Source organism: Mastigoproctus giganteus, chromosome 5 (assembly GCF_048544385.1).
Source record: "Mastigoproctus giganteus isolate SK-2022 chromosome 5, ASM4854438v1, whole genome shotgun sequence".
NCBI lineage: Eukaryota > Metazoa > Arthropoda > Arachnida > Uropygi > Thelyphonidae > Mastigoproctus > Mastigoproctus giganteus.
Genome location: NC_143579.1, coordinates 48,154,754 through 48,173,252, shown reverse-complemented (window position 1 = coordinate 48,173,252; position 18,499 = coordinate 48,154,754). Strand labels below are relative to the sequence as shown.

The 18,499-nt window shown below is 38.8% G+C and overlaps 1 protein-coding gene across 1 annotated transcript in view; it reads right to left on the bottom strand.

Annotated features, from left to right (window-relative positions):
• Positions 1-18,499, bottom strand: part of PolrMT (mitochondrial RNA polymerase) — a 395,821-nt gene that overhangs the window by 42,075 nt on the left and 335,247 nt on the right. Inside the window, exons 26-27 of the mRNA XM_090374544.1 lie at positions 15,888-16,016; positions 4,382-4,425 (exon numbers count right to left, since the gene is read on the bottom strand). Of these exons, the coding sequence (XP_090230670.1) occupies positions 4,382-4,425; positions 15,888-16,016 (173 nt within the window). The remainder of the gene's footprint in view (positions 1-4,381; positions 4,426-15,887; positions 16,017-18,499) is intronic.

Here is an 18,499-nt window from a genome sequence, read left to right as displayed (position 1 = left end):
TGATATCTGCTCTACAACGTCATCAACCTTTGTCCCTGGCAGACATACCCTGGTCCTGTTCCACCTATCCTTTTCACAAAGGATGTTTCCCGTTTCCCTGACAATAGAGTCACCAACAACTACTAGTTCCTGAGGGACCAGCGCATTCTGCCTTGGGGGTTGCCGCTGCGTTGCGTGATGACCAGTGCTGGCTCTGGCGTTGATGTGGGCAGCTGAGAGCCTGATGGGCCTGATGACAAGCTGTACTTACTACCTGGGAGTCTAAAACGCTGATGGAACTGATATTCGGGTGACACTCAAGCCAAGTGGACCCAATTTCGGCAAAGTCTGGACGGTCTGTGACAGCCAAATCCTCTGCCTGCACCTTCACGATGGTGGGACTGTTAGTAATCCTGGGTATAACCTTTATGCACAAGTACATGGTGGGTGACCACCCAGGTGTGAACCAACGTTAGCAGGGGTCGAGGTGTGGTGCCCACACCACATGGAGGAACGCTGCCCCTCTATGTTACCAGGCAGTACTAGGTGGTAGATGACTCTCATCAAATTCATCACAAGTGGTGGAACCCATGTTGTGTGGTTTTAAGTGGTGGAACCCATGTTGTCTCTAGAGCTAAGTTCCAGTCAACCCTACCCCATCTCTTCCATCATGCAGTATGATTGATGACTTTTGAGGTTATGATGAACGTCGTGGCGAGATCCAATATTCCTTACATTTCGAGGGTACAGCTCTAAAACGGTGTTCACAGGCCGGCCACTAGTTAGTACACCGGACTGAACCTATTGGTAACTCTCTAGTATTAGTATTAGTAACGGCCGTATGGTGCAAGAAAGCCTATGGCTTATGCTGCACCAGCCAAAGGAGGCTTCCGGATCAGCTAGTGTATAATATTGCTACCTCTACTCTGCCAGATAGTGACTTGAGGGAGTCCGAGTAGTGTGTATGCGGGGGGGGGGGCATTGTTGAGGCCACGTTATGTCAAGGATCTGGGTATATTCTTACCACGTGTAAGCCATATCCAAAAATTTCATTACTTCATACAGCATGTCCCACCCACTTTATCTTACTATTCAATACACCATGAATTGCCAAACTAATAGAACAAACTTATTTGTGAAAAGGTCTAAACCTCCCAAGCACTTCCTAATTCATTTCACATATATATGTGGTCTCAATTCTAATCTCAACGATGTCCATTTCCACTTGCAGTCTTCCAAACACCGTGTACTTTTTCTGACAGAAAAAGTACACCGTGTACTTTTTCTGACAGAATCTCAGTAATCGGTTGATTCAACTACTGCTCATCTCAGATGCCCAAATTTTCACTGTATGATTCCTTTTGCCTCAAAGGTGGTACTTGTGCATATGTCCGTTGTGATATTCCCTGTCAGAGACTTGGCAATTTGGAATCTCCTCTCTTTGGTCCTCTCTGGCTTAAAATCTCTCTACCCCATTGTGTCAAATTCATCTGTTGTTTCTACCGTTCTCCCAACTCCACTAATCACTTGGAGCTCTTTGACTTCCTCTCTTTGCAACTTGGCTTTCTCCAGTCCAACTTTTCTAACAGTGAGGTAATTTTCCTTGGTGATTTTAATGTTCATAACTCCAGCTGGCTTCTGTTTTCTAGTCACACCGACTCAGCAGGTCGAGATGCTAAGGCTTTTGCAATTATTAATGACCTAGCACAGATTGTTCATTTACCTACAAGAATACCGGACAATCCTAATCATACAGCCAATACGCTTGATCTTTTTCTCACAAACAACCCTTCTAAGTACACGGTCGAAGGGAGAGTCCTTTAGGCACCTCAGATCACAACTTGGTGATTGTCTCTTCTCCAATGGAACCTTTATCTCATGGCTATTCCCAACCTCGTGTTGTTTGGCATTACAAGAATGCAAAATGGGATGACCTGCGAGACTTCTTTTCTTCTTTTCCTTGGTCGGATTACTGTTTCAAAACTTCTGATGTCAACATTTGTTCAGAACGTGTCAGTGAAATTATTCTTGCAGGAATGGAATCCTTTATTCCACACTCCACTTTAAAATCTCGTCCTTTATCTAAACCTTGGTTTTCCAATAAATGTGCTAAGGCTGTTCAAAAGAAAAATGTTGCATATTGTAATTAGCTTGTTTCTAATTCTTCAGTTTCATTTTCTGCCTACACCAAAGCTCGCAACAATTGTAAAGCAGTTATTAATCAGTCCAAACTCGAGTTTGAACAGGCTAAGAGTAGAAAACTTGCTTCTTGTCCTAATGGTAGCCGAGCATTCTGGTCTCTTTCCAAAGCTATTGGGCGCAACTTTTGCCCATCTCTGCTCCCACCTCTGTCCAAACCAGATGGTTCTGTTGTCACTTCAGCCAAGGATAAAGCTGACCTGCTAACATTCCATTTTTCTTCCAGCTCATGTATTAATGATCTTGGTAAAACATCTCCCACCATTCCCAACACGCTCCATTCAATGCCTCCTGTGGTCTTCCGTCAAAAGGATATCAGAAGGAATTTGATGAATCTTGATGCTAAGAAAGCTCCAGGTCCTGATGGTATTTCTCCATTTGTTCTCAAAACCTGTGCTCCTGAACTTACTCCTATTCTTTGCCGCCTTTTTTCATTTTCTTTTTCCAAAGGCGTTTTTCCTTCTGCTTGGAAATTTGCTCGTATCCAGCCAGTTCCTAAAAAGGGTGACAAATCCCTCCCATACAATTATCGTCCCATTGCAATTACTTCTACTCTTTCTAAAGTAATGGAGAAATCAATTAACCGCCAACTCTTAAACTACCTAGAAACCTTCCGCCTGATCAACGATCGCCAGTATGGATTCCGTCAGTGTTGATCCACTGGTGATATTCTGCCTTATGTTACCCATTTTTGGACTAATTCAATGGAAAGGTTTGGTGAAACACAAGTAGTTGCTCTTGACATCTCAAAGGCTTTTGATCGTGTTTGGCATAAAGGTCTTCTAAACAAGCTTCCATCTTATGGTATGCCAACTGTTTTTAGTAATTGGTTATCCAGTTTTCTCTCTGATCGCTCACTGAGGGTGATGGAAGATGGCTCTGTCTTCTAACTTCACTAATGCTGGTGTTCCCCAAGTTTCAGTTCTTTCCCCCACTCTTTTCCTCTTGTATATTAATGACCTTCTTCCATTGACTGGAAATCCTATCCATAGTTTTGCCGATGATAGCACATTGCATTCCACTTTCCATTTTGAGAAACCTTGTCCTGCTCAATCAGCTTCAACTTCTCGAAAATCTGCTACCAATTGCTTAAATGCCGATCTTCAGGTAATTCTCCAATGGGGCAAAGACAACTTAGTTGATTTCAACCTTTCTAAAACAAGTCTTGTCTTATATCTCGAAAAAAGGATTCTTCTGCTCCTATGCTTATCTTTAGTGACACTCCGATTTCTAGGCAAAATGATATATCTCTTTTGGGGATTACCCTGACTTCTAATCTCTCTTGGCACAAGCACATTACAAATGTTGCTTCCTCTGCATCTAAAAAACTTGGTTTTCTCTTTCACTCTCGGCGTTACTTTTCTTCCAAACAGCTGCTCACTCTGTATAAATCGCAAATCCGCCCAGCCATGGAATGTTGTTCCCACATCTGGGGTGGTGACCCCAAAACCTCTCTCAGGCTTCTTGATTCCATTCAGAAGAGGGCAGTTAGGTTAATTAATGATTCATCTCTAACAGTCTCTCCACTCGCTTTCTCACAGATGTACTGTTTCTGCTGCATGGCTCTTCTACAGATACTTCCATGGGCACTGTTCTTCTGAATTGGCTTTATAATTCCTGCTCTCTCCTTCAAAACAGTCCGAACACATGCCGCCACCAGCCAACATCCATTTACTGTCCAACTTCAAACTCATAGAACCAACTTTTCATCTTCCTCATTTATTCATTCAAGTGCTGTTTTCTGGAACAACCTTCCTTCATACGTATTTCCTGAAAATTACAATCTACAGAAGTTCAGGTCCAATGTCAACAAATATCTTCTTTCGTCTTCTCAACCTCCAACCCAAGCACGGTACTAAGTACTATATAGGTTCTAATACCTCTCATGTTTGGTGTTCACATAAAAAAAAAAAAAAAAAAATTATAATCTATAAAATTTTAAGTCCAATTTTAATAAGGTTACTTGCTCTCTTTACAAAATTTCAACTTTTCAGTACATTACTGGAGTATTATAATTTCAACAATACTCCATTTACAGAATATAAAATCAGAACAAAATATATACATAATTATTCATAATATAATTATAAGCTTCTAAACTTATAATTAAATTATTAGTATTTCATATCACTTCACAAATGCTAAATATGATCTCTAAAGATTTTTAAAAATAACAAATAGAAATTCTTTACTTCAAACTTACTCTAGAGCATCCATACCAGTATATCCTGATTTCAATTTAGCCCCCTGCACAATAAAAATAAAAAAAATGATAAGCAAGAAACAATATCAAAAACATTCATTTTGTTTTCACAGAATACATGATTTACATTTTAATTTTATTAATGTATAAGAATTTGACAAAATACATTTAAAGAAACAAACCTAGACATGGCATCCAATTCTAATTATGTTATTTATATAATGCAGTGTTGCTCGATGGTTAACCTTGAATAATGGAACCATGAAAGATAAACTCCATCACATCCTCAAATATCATTTGATGACCAAGTTAATACAGAACTTGACAACTGCAACATTTTTAACAAGAGTGTTGGAAGATGTACTAAGGGCATAGCATTCTACTATTGCAAAACCCCTTTGCCATAGTTGAAGAGCCAGAAAAAGCCAGCTCAAGAGGTACAGCCTCTGAAAATTCGCCCCTAATTTTACATTTATCATTGTTATTTTAACTCTTGCCATCCATAAAAATTTGCAACATTGTTTTCATTTATAACTGTATACTGTTAACAACAGTGGCCAAACATTAAAAAAAAAAAAAAATTTAAATGCAGTGCTGTTTTTCTTTACTAAGTTAAAATATGTTATTTCATCATCATCAGCCATTTTCAATCCACTGCAGGATGAAGGCCTCTCCAGCAACTTTCCAGTTCCTTCTGTTTTGAGCACTGGCCATCCATTTACTACCCACATACTCATGAATTTCATCTATCTATCTCGGCCTTTGTCTTCCAGGTTTTCTTCTAGCTCCTCTTGAGTATCATCCTGTTATTTTCTTAGTTTCTTAGTCCATCTATCATCATGTCTTCGAGCTGTGTGTCCTGCCCAAGACCATTTTAGTTCTTTAGTTTTGATAAGAATGTCCTTTACTTGAGTTTGCTGCCTAATCCATGTGTTTCCCTTCTTATCTAACAGTCTGATTCCCAATATAATTCGTTCCATTTTTCACTGTGTAGTTCTCAGCTTCTCTTCCATCTTTTGGTGAGTGCCCAAGTTTCATTTCATTAAGTCATGGTGGGGAGTATACATCGGTTCATTATTTTACGTTTCAGACAAACTGGGATATTGCTCTTCAGTATGTGACTATATTTCCTGAATGCTATCCATCCAAAATTTATTCTTCTCTTGACTTCCAGTCATTTATCATTATTACTGCTAATAACTTGTCCCAGATAAGTATATGACTCCACCTTTTCAATTACTGCTCCTTCAATCATTATATCCCTTTCTGTGGTATACTTGTTCATCATTACTTTTGTTTTAGCCATATTCATCTTTAGTCCAAAATCCTTACTAACTGTGCTTAACTGATTAAGATTTTCCTCTAATTCTTTGGGATCGTGGTTTATAACCACAATATCATCTGCAAATCGTAAATGATTCATCTGTTTCTCTCCGTTCACATTCAAATGTTTCTCTCCATTCACATTGACTCCTTTCTGCGACCAGTCTAATCTTCTGAGAGCTTCCTCAAGGGCAGCAGTAAACAGCTTCAGAGATATTGTGTCTCCTTGTCGAACTCCTTTCTCGATTTTAAATTTCCTACTGTCTTTGTCTAGTCTAATAAAGAGGTAGCATTCTCATATATTTTCTTCAAAATCATAATATGTGGGATATCTATGCCTTGTCTTTCCAGTGCCTGAAACATTGCCTTATGCTGTATGGAGTCAAATTCCTTTTCATAATCCACAAATGCCAGGCATAATGGTGTTTTATATTCATTTGCTTTCTCCATTAGCTGTGACATTATGTGAAGGTGATCCATAGTTGAGAATCCTGTCCTAAAGCCAGCTTGCTCTTTCGGTTGATTCTCATCAAGTATTCTTTCTAATCTGTTAGTAGTGACCCTTGTGAACAACTTGTAGATGTGGGATAACAAGCTAATTGGTCTATATAATTTCCAATTTCTGATTTATCTCCTTTCTTATGCAGCAAAACTATGGCTGCATTATTCCACTCCTTAGGCACCACACCCTTTCTAATGCATTGTGAAGAGTCTTGCCAGTTTTTGTGCCATGTCTCTTCCTCCCAGTTTTAACAACTCTACAGTAACTTCATCTTCCTCCGGGAATTTCTGATTCTTCATTTTCTTCGATGCATGTTCTACCTCATCAGGAAGAATATCAGGTATGTCGTATGTGTTGCTAATTTGCAATCCATCTTCCCAACTGCTGGCATCATTCCCTGGCTCCTTGAATAATTCTCTATAGTAGTCTTCTGCAATTTAAATTATGCCTTCTCTGCTGTTTATAAGTACACCATCGCTATTCTTCAGTTTCAGTATCATTTGTCTTCATGTATTACCACTCCTGGCTGCTGATTTAAATCCTTTTGTTTTCCCTTAATGCTTGCTCTATTTTTCTTGTGTTAAATCTTCTTATGTCCTCTCTGAGTCTCTTTCTAATGGCTTTGCATAGCTCAGTATACTCAATTTTTTCCCTTGTCAGTGTTTATGTTGCTCTTCATTTTTCACCTTTGGTTCATCATAACAAGTGTTTCTTGACTAATTTTTTCTTCTTTGGATTTCTTTTTACCTATAAGTTTCTTGGGCTCGATCATTTTAGAGTTGTAATATTCCTCGTCGATATCTTGGTCCTGAGCAGTCTGCAGAAGCTCAAACTTGTTCTTAAGTTCCAGTACATATTGCTTTTTCTCCTCTTCTGTTATCTCAAAGACCTTTGTATTATTTACTCAAGTCAGTTTTTTTCTTTCCTTTCCTACATCTATATCAAGTGTACATCTTACCATTCTGTGATCACTTCCAATATTTACCTTATTCAGGATGGTAACATCATTCACAATATATCTTCTGTTAGTGAGGATGAAGTCAATTTCATTAGTTGTTAATCCATTTGGACTCTTCCATGTCCACTTTCTGTTCACACTTTTCTTTAAAAAAAGTGTTCATTACTGACAATCATTGAGATTCTGCAAATTCCACAAGTCTTTCGCCTCTTTCATTTCTTTCACCAATTCCAAAATTTCCTATAGTTTTCCCTTTCTGCGCTGTTTTGTCTTTTTCCAATCTTAGTATTAAAGTCCCCCATAATAATAATAGCGTAGTTGGTTTTCTGGTCATCTAGAAGACTCAATTTCGGTGTACATTTCTTCAACCTCTTCATCATCATGGTTCGATGTTGGTGCATAAATCATTATAACCTTTAGCTTGATTTCTCAAGACTAATACTCAAGATTTCTCTTAGAAATCTTGAGTATTAGTCTTGACACCCTTGGTTATGTATTTTTGAATTCCAAAACATTGTTTTTTAAATCTTTATGGACCAGAAACCCAACTCCACCTTCACTCCTTTCACTGTTTCCATTGGTGTACAGCAGATTTCCACTTGATAAACTTATAAGTGATTCATTTCTTTTTCTTGTTTCAGCCAAACCGATAATATTCCAATTCACATTTTCTAATTCCTTTTCCAGTTCTAATATCCTGTCTTCACCGATGAGTGATCTTACATTGTAACAGGCCAAGTTCAGTTTCCGTGCATGGCAGCCTGGTATGTAATTTACCACGTTAAAATATGCCTTTCAATGATATTTAAGAAATATTTAATGCAGCTGGTTACAACATGCAACACTATCTTCTTCTCAACTGGAGGCTGATAATAAATGGATACAGAACATCATATTTCCAGACAAGCTGAATGGTATCAACAGGGAACTCATGGAAATGCGAAAAAAATCCATACTGGATTCTAGACGTGCCTTTTTATCCACAAGGCGAACAGTCTGATATGTTTTCCCAGGAAACTTCATAGGTCTCAGTCTACAAGGAAAGAATAAATTCAAAATATGTTCTATAACTGGCACTGCTTATGATCACATTACTGCAAGATTTTCTGCCTTAGAATGTCAGTTAGACACCGAACTGATTACGGTTGCTTCAAGGAAGATACTGTTTCAGACTTTGCCCTTTTCAGAAATGTTGAGTCAAGGTTTTGTCTATGTATAAGTATAGTGAGAAAGCATCAATAATACATAGCCAAATCTGAATTAACAGAATGTTAGCAAAACAGCATCGTTTTAAGTTATATCTCATATTGTGAATACCTTCACAACGAGTTGCCATGATATTGCACTACTTTGAATAAGTAGCACTTCACCTGAGGGGAAGACTAATGTTACTTATTCTCAGATGGATACCACCACCCAGACAGCACCGTTTCAGGGCTATTTTGTATTTGTGTGGGAAATAACTCGACTATCCAGTTGTCCCTATTAGACTTAGAAAAGCAAAAAGATAGATGGAAAGTAATAGTAGGAGTGGAAGAGGAAAAAAAACGGTGTAGAAGAATGAAAGGGACAATAACTCCTTCTCACACCACTCAAAAACTGCTCGAATAGGCAATGCTTCTCCAGTGGAGAGGGCTGTTGTTACCTATTCTTGGAAACTCTGGACATCATCAGGCTCCCCCTGGTGCCGTTTCAGGGCTATTTGGCCCTTCTTCGGTGGGTGGGTAGGTACCCGAGTGATGCAATGATGGCAAAACAGTTATGAAGTATAACTACACAATATGAGAGATGCCTGATGGTGTATGATGGGTTTAGACTATAAAGCATTTAGGGCTGAAGCCTCAAGCTATGGAAAAGTCTAGACTATGTATAAGTATAGTGCGAAAGCATCAATAATACATAGCCGAATCTGAATTAACAGAATGTTAGCAAAACGGCATCGTTTTAAGTTATATCTCATATTGTTATTTGGTTTTTTTTTTTTTAAGGAGCATTAGCAACTAAGGCCATATTGCTCCGGGATATGCGGTGGTCATTCCCTGACCTTTCCGCAACCTCCGTATTTGGTGGTGATGGGCTTGAACCCCGGTCTAATCAAGAAGCGTGTGCAATGCACTGCTGCTCCTTCCCACCTGGCTACGGAGGTGCCATCTCATATTGTGATATAACTTACAATAACCTTAACAACGAGTTGCCATGATATTGCACTACTTCGAATAAGTAACGCTTCACCTGAGGAGAAGACTAATGTTACTTATTCTCAGATGGATACCACCACCCAGAAATGGTGCCATCATTGCATCACTCGGGTACCTACCCACCCACTGAAGAAGGGCCAAATAGCCCTGAAACGGTGCCGTCTGGGTGGTGGTATCCATCTGAGAATAAGTAACATTAGTCTTCTCCTCAGGTGAAGCGCTATTTATTCGAAGTAGTGCAATATCATGGCAACTCGTGAAGGTATTCACAATATGAGATATGACTTAAAACGATGCCGTTTTGCTAACATTCTGTTAATTCAGATTTGGCTATGTATTATTGATGCTTTCGCACTATACTTATACATAGGCTAGACTTTTCCATAGACTGAGGCTTCAGCCCTAAATGCTTTATAGTCAAGGTTTTGTTTATAACTAGTTAACTCGGCTGTCAAGAGCATTTCCAAGTTTCAACAGAAATAAATCTGAAATGGTTTTTTTTTTTTTTTTATCTGGCTGAATATCCTCTCACACTTGGTATTGTTATGAGGAACTGTTAATGTCAAGCATGACTCTGGATAATTTTTTATATTTCATGTTCCTTGGACTGTTGATCTGCAGTGGGCAGCCCAAAGATCACTGGAGAATTTTCTTCCCTTCCATAATAGCATCTGGTAAGTTCTCACACTAAAACCGACAAAACTGATACAACACATCTGTTTCTTTATCTGCAATGAAACTTGTCCACAAAAAACTTCAAATCTGAAAATGATGTGCTGTCAATTGATGAAATATGTGCTATCCCACCCTAAGAATATTTTTGAGCGGCAATTTCTGCACTATGCAGTGACTACTGCAGCTATAAAATATTTCTTCAGTGAACAAAAGAACAACCTTCTATTGTTTCAATGTGTATCCAGAGACTGCATGTGGCCCATTCACTTACACTGTGCATCCCAAGGCCATATAGGCAGCCCTGTTTGCTGTATGATGCGAGGTGTTTTAAGAACTATACAAACTATAACATAATGAAATCAACAGGGATTACCTTTATTTTTGATATAGGATGTTCTTTTCCAACCAACTCTCCTAGTCCAATGCACTAACAGCTCTTTGTGAAGGCAATATAAATTTTATAAAAAAATGTGAAACATCTTCCCCATTGTCAGAACAGTAGTGTTCCAGACCCCTCGGCCTCAATATTGAGCACTCAACCCAACTTCTGTCTACAAACACCATACCTCTGCCAGCAAGGAAAATATTACGTAGATTGACATTAAAATTAAAATTTAAAGGTCTAAAAAGCTTAATGAATATGTAACAATTATTCTCTTCGTTCCTGTAGATTGACATTAAAATTAAAATTTAGAAGGTCTACAAAGCTTAATGAATATGCGATTATTCTCTTCATTCCTTCATTGAGCACTTGATAGCTCTCTATTATCAAAACAAACTATAACAAAAGAACAATCTTCTCCTGTTTCAATGTGTACACAGAGACTACTTGTGGCACAGGGCTGCCTATATGGCCTAATTCTGTCTATTGTAGCAAGTGGGTAACCCCTGTTTAAGAATCTGCTGGTTAATATTTGTATTTCTGAGCCCATTGAGAAATTGATTGATTAAAGATAATCGATCTTTTGTAGGCGAATGGGTAATAGCTGTTATAATGCAGCTGTTATTATTGAGCATTATAGCTCTGGTTCATAATATAAATTATCAGTGAAAGCAGAAGCCTACGGCAGATATAAGCTAGTCTGTAATAAAGTCACAAAGGAGGTTAGGCAGGCAAGAGCAGATTACGAGAAATCTTTGGCGAAGAATGCAAGGAAAACAGCAGAGTTTCTTTACTTATTTAAACTCTAGAAGGAAAGGGATGAATCAGATTGGTCCACTTAACACAGATGGTTTGACTACTGATGATCCTGTTCAAGCAGCTCATAAACTGAATGATTATTTTGCAGCTACATTCACAAATGAGGGGTTATTCAAGGAGGGGAATGCCAGAAGTTTATCAAATTTCTAACAGGAAGCTGTGATTTTGTAATAACTGAGAGGAAAGTGGAGGAGAAATCGTTGAAGTTAAATGTAAGGAAGGCATCTGTGGCAGATCGGCTCTATCCAGTTATATTAAAGGAGGCAGCAAAGGAAGTAAGCAAACCTTTAGCCATAATTATGAGATCTTCCTTGGACTCAGGGGAGGTCCCCATGGACTGGAGGTGTGCAAATGTATCCCCAATTCACAAAGGGGGTTAAAAAGGTGACAAGTAACTATAGACCTGTTAGTTTAACTTGTGTTCCAAGGAAAATAATGGAGTCACTGGATTGCAAGATCATCTATACAAGACTGCAGTAACAGTTAAGGTACAGCTTGCATATGTTAAAGGGAGGTCTTGTCTGACCAATTTGATTGGATACTATGATGTGGTCGCAAAGGAACTGGATGCAAAAAATAGTTTTGATATCATATACTTCAATTTCAGGAAAGCATTTGATACTGTTGCGCATGGAAGACTGTTATACAAATTGGAGCGGTACGGCATTAAGAGCTGATTTTTTTTTTTTTTTTGATTTGGAAGTTGTTGGCGCATCGGCTTCTGTGGCCATATTGCACCTCCCAAGGTTTTTGCAGTACTTTGATCCAAGCCCGAGGCGGGAATCGAACCCGCGACCTTTGGGTTGCCGGGCAGGTACTTTACCCACTCGGCTAGCCCGGTCGGCTACATTAAGAGCAAGTTGCCAAAATGGATAAAGGGATGATTGAGTGGGAGATGACAGAGAGTGGTAATCAATGGACACTGCTCTTCATGCACCAATGTTATTAGTGGAGTTCCCAAGGGTTCGGCACTGAGCCCATTGTTATTTTGTGTATTCATCAATGATATTGATGAAGGTACATCAGGCTTAATGTCCAAGTTTGCAGTTGATAGAAAGGTTGGCATGGTTGTTAACCACAGTAAAGAGAGTATGCTGCTGCAACAGGATCTAGATAAGTTGGGCAAATGGCCTGAGAAATGGCAACTGAAGTTTAACACTGACAAATGCAAAGTATTGCATATGGGTAGCAGTAACTAAAGAGAAACGTACCAACTGTGTGGTTCTACACTTAGGGAAGTGGAAATTGAAAAAGATCTAGGGATAATTGTGCAGTCAGAGATGAAGTTCCCTTTGCAGTGCAGAAGGGCTGCCAGAGTAGGTCACAGAGTCTTGTCAATGATATTTAGGAATTTTGCTAGCAGACATAATCACCTCCTTGTATAAGGCAATGGTCAGGTCACACCTTGAGTACTGTATACAGGACTGGAGACCTCATTTTAGGAAGGATGTAGAATTGCTAGAATGAGCACAAAGAAGGGCAACAAGATAGGTGAGGTGAACAGTGTGCTCTTACCAACATAGGCTTAAGTTCTGCAAATTGCAGTGCCTGGAGACTAGGCACCTGCGAGGTGATCTTATTGAGGTGTATACGAACTGAATGGGTTGAGAAAACTCAACGATGATGGGATTCTTCCTCTTGCCCAGATTAGCATTAGCATTAGTAGAGGCATTTGATGCAAGAAAGCAAGCTTATGCAGCATCAGCCAAAAAAAAAAAACCACTTCACCCCTCTGTTCGTTCAAAATACCTGTCCAGCTGAGCCTTAAACTTATTTAGGCTATCAACCTCCACCACAAGGGATGGAAGTCTGTTCCACCAACCAACCACCCGCTGGCTAAAGGCAAATTTCCGCACGTCTATCCTACATCTGTCTTTCCTCAATTTGAATTTATGCCCTCTCAGGTGATTTTTCTGAGCTAGAGGAAGAATCCCATCAGCATTGAGCATGCTTAAACCATTCAAGGCTTTATACACCTCTATCAGATCACCTCGCTGGTGCCTAGTCTCCAGACACTGTAATTTGCAAAACTTAAGCCTTTCTTCGTAAGAGCACCCCTTTGTTCCATTCACTAATCTTGTTGCCCTTCTCTGTACTTGTTCCAGCAGCTCTACATCCTTCTTGAAATGAGGCCTCCAGACCTGTATTAATCAACTGAGGGGACATAAATTCAAATTGAGGAAAGACAGTTGTAGAATAGATGTGCAGAAATTTGCCTTTAGCCAGTGGTTAGTTGATTACTGGAATAAACTTCCCTCTCTTGTTGTGGAAGTTGATAGCTTAAATAAATTTAAGGCTGAGCTCGACAGGCATTTGGAGTGAATGGATGGGTGAAATGCGGTTTTATTTGGCTGATGCTGCGTAAGCTTTCTTTCTTGTATCGTATGCCTCAACTAATGCTAATGCTAAAACCAGTTAGGTAATGTAAGTAGTACAATACATTTCAGGTGCATTCAATATTTTTCTTAAGTTAAATTATATTTTTTCATTTTCATTAATAGAAATGAAAAATAAATATAGTTCTTTCCTGATCTATTAATTACTAAGATAATAACTCTATAGAACACTTAATAAAACTGTATAGGGTTATGTTCTCTAAACTTAGCCAATTAGTTTGGTTACAACTGGATAATATTTATTACTCTCTTCCTGTATTACTCATTTTTTAAAGGTGGATTAACAATGCTCTGATTGTCCATCCACCCTAGATGGATTCTAGTTTGATCCTAGATGGGATCAAAAGAGTGTGGCAAAATATATGGAGGGAATGGTGTGATTTTTTTTTTTTTGGCTGATGCTGCATAAGCTCATACATTTGCTTTCTTGCATCACATGCCACTACTACTACTACTACTACTATATTCCAAGGGCACTATTAAATTAGTTGAGCATGCTTATTTTAAACAAGCATGCTATGGTGACGTTTCTGTGTGCATAAACAAAAATGAAAAACATCTCTTGAAGCATAAATATGGATGTAGCCATCATTTGTGGAGGGCTGCCATTGATGCATGCTGCAAATGTTTGTCTAAATCGTCATTTAAAGCCAAACTGAAAGAATAAATACACTGAATTATGACCATCCCTATGAAAACTGAATGCGACCCGTTGACCATGTGAGGTACGAGAGTGCAGAGTCAGTCAACCTTATCTATGCTTTGTAGCATAGATAAAGCGTCAATTGCTCAGTAGGTAGTAAAATTCCAAGCGTGATGTGCAAAAGAAGGGACTTATCGGACTTTGATTAAGGACAGATTGTGGGTGCTCGAGAAGCTGGTGCCTCGATTTCCCAAACAGTGGGTGTTCCAGAGCCGCTGCAGTTAAAGCGTACCAGGACTGGCATCAAAATGGTCAAACAACAACCCAACTGTAAAACTGCAAAGGTCAGCAAAAGGTTGATCTTAGAGGTGAGCTCCGGTCCGACGACTCGTACAGGCGAACAAGTGCAGCACTTTTGAAGAGTTGACTACGCAATACAACATGGAACAATATCTGGCATGATCATGCATTGCATGCTCACACATATGGGCTATACTAGCAGACAACCCCTACGGCATCCTCTCCTAACCAAGGTTCACTGGTGTAAAAGACTCACCTGATGCAAAGAGCATGCAAGTTGGACATTAGAGGACTGGAAGGTGTGCTGGTCAGATGAATCACGTTATTTACTCCACACCGTGGATGGTCGTGTACGGATTTGGCGTCAACAGCATGAGGCCCTTGATCCATCATGCATGGTATCAAAAGTGCAAGCCGGTGGAGGTGGTTGTATGGTGTGTGGGGATTGTTTCACTGGCAGGAACTTGGACCCCTGGTGCATGTGGAACAACGTATCAGTGGTCTGCGCTATCGTCAACTGCTTGCTGACTGTGTACACCCTGCTATGTTACACTTTTTTCCGAATGGTGTCTTCCAAGATGACAATGCGCCAAGCCATCGAGCACTTTTGCAGAAACGGTTTACGGAACACAGTTCTGACTTCCAGAATATCGATCAGCCTCTGAACTCCCCCCAATATCAATCCCATAGAGCACTTGTGGGAAACTATGGAAAGGCATATGGGCATCTGGATATGCCAATAACATCCATACTTGCATCTGACCGCATTACACACAGCTTGGTTGGCCCTACCTCCCGAATGCTTCTGACATTATGTTGAATCAATGCCATGTCGAATAGCTGCTGTACTGAGGGCAAAAGGAGGACCTACGAAGTATTAGGTAGGTGGTCATAATTCAGTGATCACTCAGTGTATATGCAATGGATGGCTACTGGAGAGTATAAGTTTACATAAATGGGAGAAATCAAGTGGTCAGAGAATTGAGCATCTTTGCTTGTGGATTGCGATTGCATTCTGGTAAACACCTTATGAACAATGTTCCTAATTACACGAGCTCAGCCAAAGAACAATACAAAAGCAGTGGAGAAAGCTAACTACACTGGTATATGTTTGTTTTGTTATTGGATACTTTAATTTTAGATCAGGACACTGTGTATAATCAGTATGTATACTTTAAAACTTCAATAAGTTCAGTTTTTTTTTTTCTTTTCTTTTTCATGTCTTAAAAATTAGGGTGTGAAACTTATTTAAGGGTATCCAAGAATATACAATAATACTAAATGCACACATATATTCATGTTAAACTTACAAATCCAATGGGAGGTCTTTTGGATAATATATAATATGGCTGCAAAACTGGCAAACCCAGAGGTGTTATCCACTCCACTGGTTCACCACATTCTTTAGAAATTGCACTGGCACAAGATGTAAACCAATTCTGTAAAATAGGAATTCAAAGGTAAACCATGAAATGAAGCATCAGATGGGAAATACACAAAGTCAAAGAAAGAAAGAAATATTATACCAAATAGTCAAAGTATAATTAATCCAAATAGTCATGAATATATTTATTTAATTACAATATGTGTAAGTTACGATTATAAGTAACATTAAGAAAGAATACGGCAGATATTTCATCCTAATCTGCTACAGAACATTTCTATGCAGGAACGCATGCAAATGGCTCAATGAGAAAGGAAGCTCAATAGTAAAAATGATTGTGTGATAAGACCTGTAATTGAAAAATTGACTGGTGTGAGCATATCAACAGAGGCTTGTGAAATTTTGAGCAGCCAAAAAAGGTTGGCACTACCATGTAATCCAAGCACTGGATTATGTGGCAATTCCTAACAGTTTGTAGTCTCAGTCCAGTACCTACATAATAAATTTGATATTTCATAAGCCTCCAATGGCATAGATACAATTTTAGCTCCAGCCAACTTGTTCCAATGACTCAACTTCCCACATTTATTTGCTACTAAGTCATCTTTCTCTTGTAATAGTTATAGTAATCGTGGCATGTGATGCAAGAAAGCAAGCATATGTGTTTATGTAGAATCATCCAAGAAAAAAAACAGAAAAGAAAAAAAAAAATTCACACCACCACTCCCTCTAAATGTTTGTCCAGTTCCTCCTTAAATTTATTTAACCTATCAACTTCCACAACGACAGTTGGAAGTTTGTTCCAGCAATTAACCACCCACAGGCTAAAGGCAAATTTCAGCACATCTATTCTACAACTGTCTTTCCTCAATTTGAATTTATGCCCCCTTAGGTTCGTAATCTGAACAAGTGGAAGAATCCCATCAGAATTCAGTGTGCTCAACCCATTCAAGACTTTATACATCTCAATCAGATCACCCTGCACGTGCCTAGTCTCCAGCTGCTGCAATTTGCAGAAATTAAGCCTCTCATGGTAAGTGGATCCCTTCATTCCCCTCACCAATCTTGTTGCCCTTCTCTGTACATGCTCAAGCGAATCTACATCCTTCCTAAAATGAGGCCTCCAGACCTGTACAAGTACTTAAGGTGTGGCCTGACCACTGCCTTATACAGAGGAACAATCACCTCCTTTTCACACAGTTGGTACGTTCCTCTGGGGTTACTTCTACCCATATGCAGTACTTTTCATTTGTCAATGTTAAACTTCAATTTCCACTTCTCAGCCCATCTTCCCAAATTTTCTAGATCCTGTTGCAGTAGCAAACTGCATTAGTGTCATTAATAACCCTACCAACTTTTGTATCATCTGCAAACTTCAACATTAAGCCTGATACACCTTCATCAATATCATTGATAAATATACAAAACAACAGTGGACCCAACACCGAACCCTGTGGAACTCCACTAATAACATTAATCCACAAAGAGCAGCGCCACTGATTACCATCCTCTGCCTTCTCCCACTCAACCATCCTTTTATCCATTGTAGCAACTTACCCTTAATACCATTCTGCTCCAATTTGTACAGTAGTCTTCCATGTGCAACAGTGTCAAAAGCTTTCCTGAAATCCAAGTATATGATATCAAAATTATTTTTTGCATCCAGTTCCTTTGTAACCACATCATAATATCCTATCAAATTTGTCAGACAAGACTTTCCCTTAACAAACCCATGCTGTGTCTGAATTATTGCTGCAGTCTTGTGTAGATGATCCTGCAATGCATCTTTAACCAGTGACTCCATTATTTTACTCGGAACAGAAGTTAAACTAACTGGTCTATAATTACTCTTGTCATCCTTCAATCCCCCTTTGTGAATTGGGAATACATTTCACCAGATATAAGTGTTCCTTGCATAAAAGATATCGTATAACAGAATTAGAGCAAAAATTACCACCGCCTTCACTTTCCCATTACTTTTATAACTGGAAACTGTAAAGAAAACATGCAATTAACTGACACAGCCAGGCAGATCATTAATCATATACTGAATACCTCAATAACAAGTTAGTAGTTTCTATTTCTGATATTTATGTAGACTTCCATCTTCTGAAACCTGCTTTGATAACAAATTTTACACAAAACATAATAAAATAATTCCTCCAAAGGCACTTGCGAATTAGTTGAACATTTCATATATCTTAGCAAATGTTGAATTTATGTCAGTGTCTGCTACCTGCTTTTCAATGTAGAAAATCTCTCATCAAAAATAAGCTTCAAATATGAAACTTTTCTCAGCATTTAATACAATTTATCTAAAAGTTGGCTTCCATTAATATCAGGCATATAATATAGTCAGCTTTGGGAATCAATTATCTGCTTAAATCTCTCAACAGACTATCATAATATGTGCACCTTGCTGAATTTCTGTATAATCATGACAGTAGTTAAACGTTCCCATGACCTTTTGGTGATGACAATGAACTGACAACAGAATTCTTCCACTTTGGTTTATATCTATCCCCACTCTCATAAACC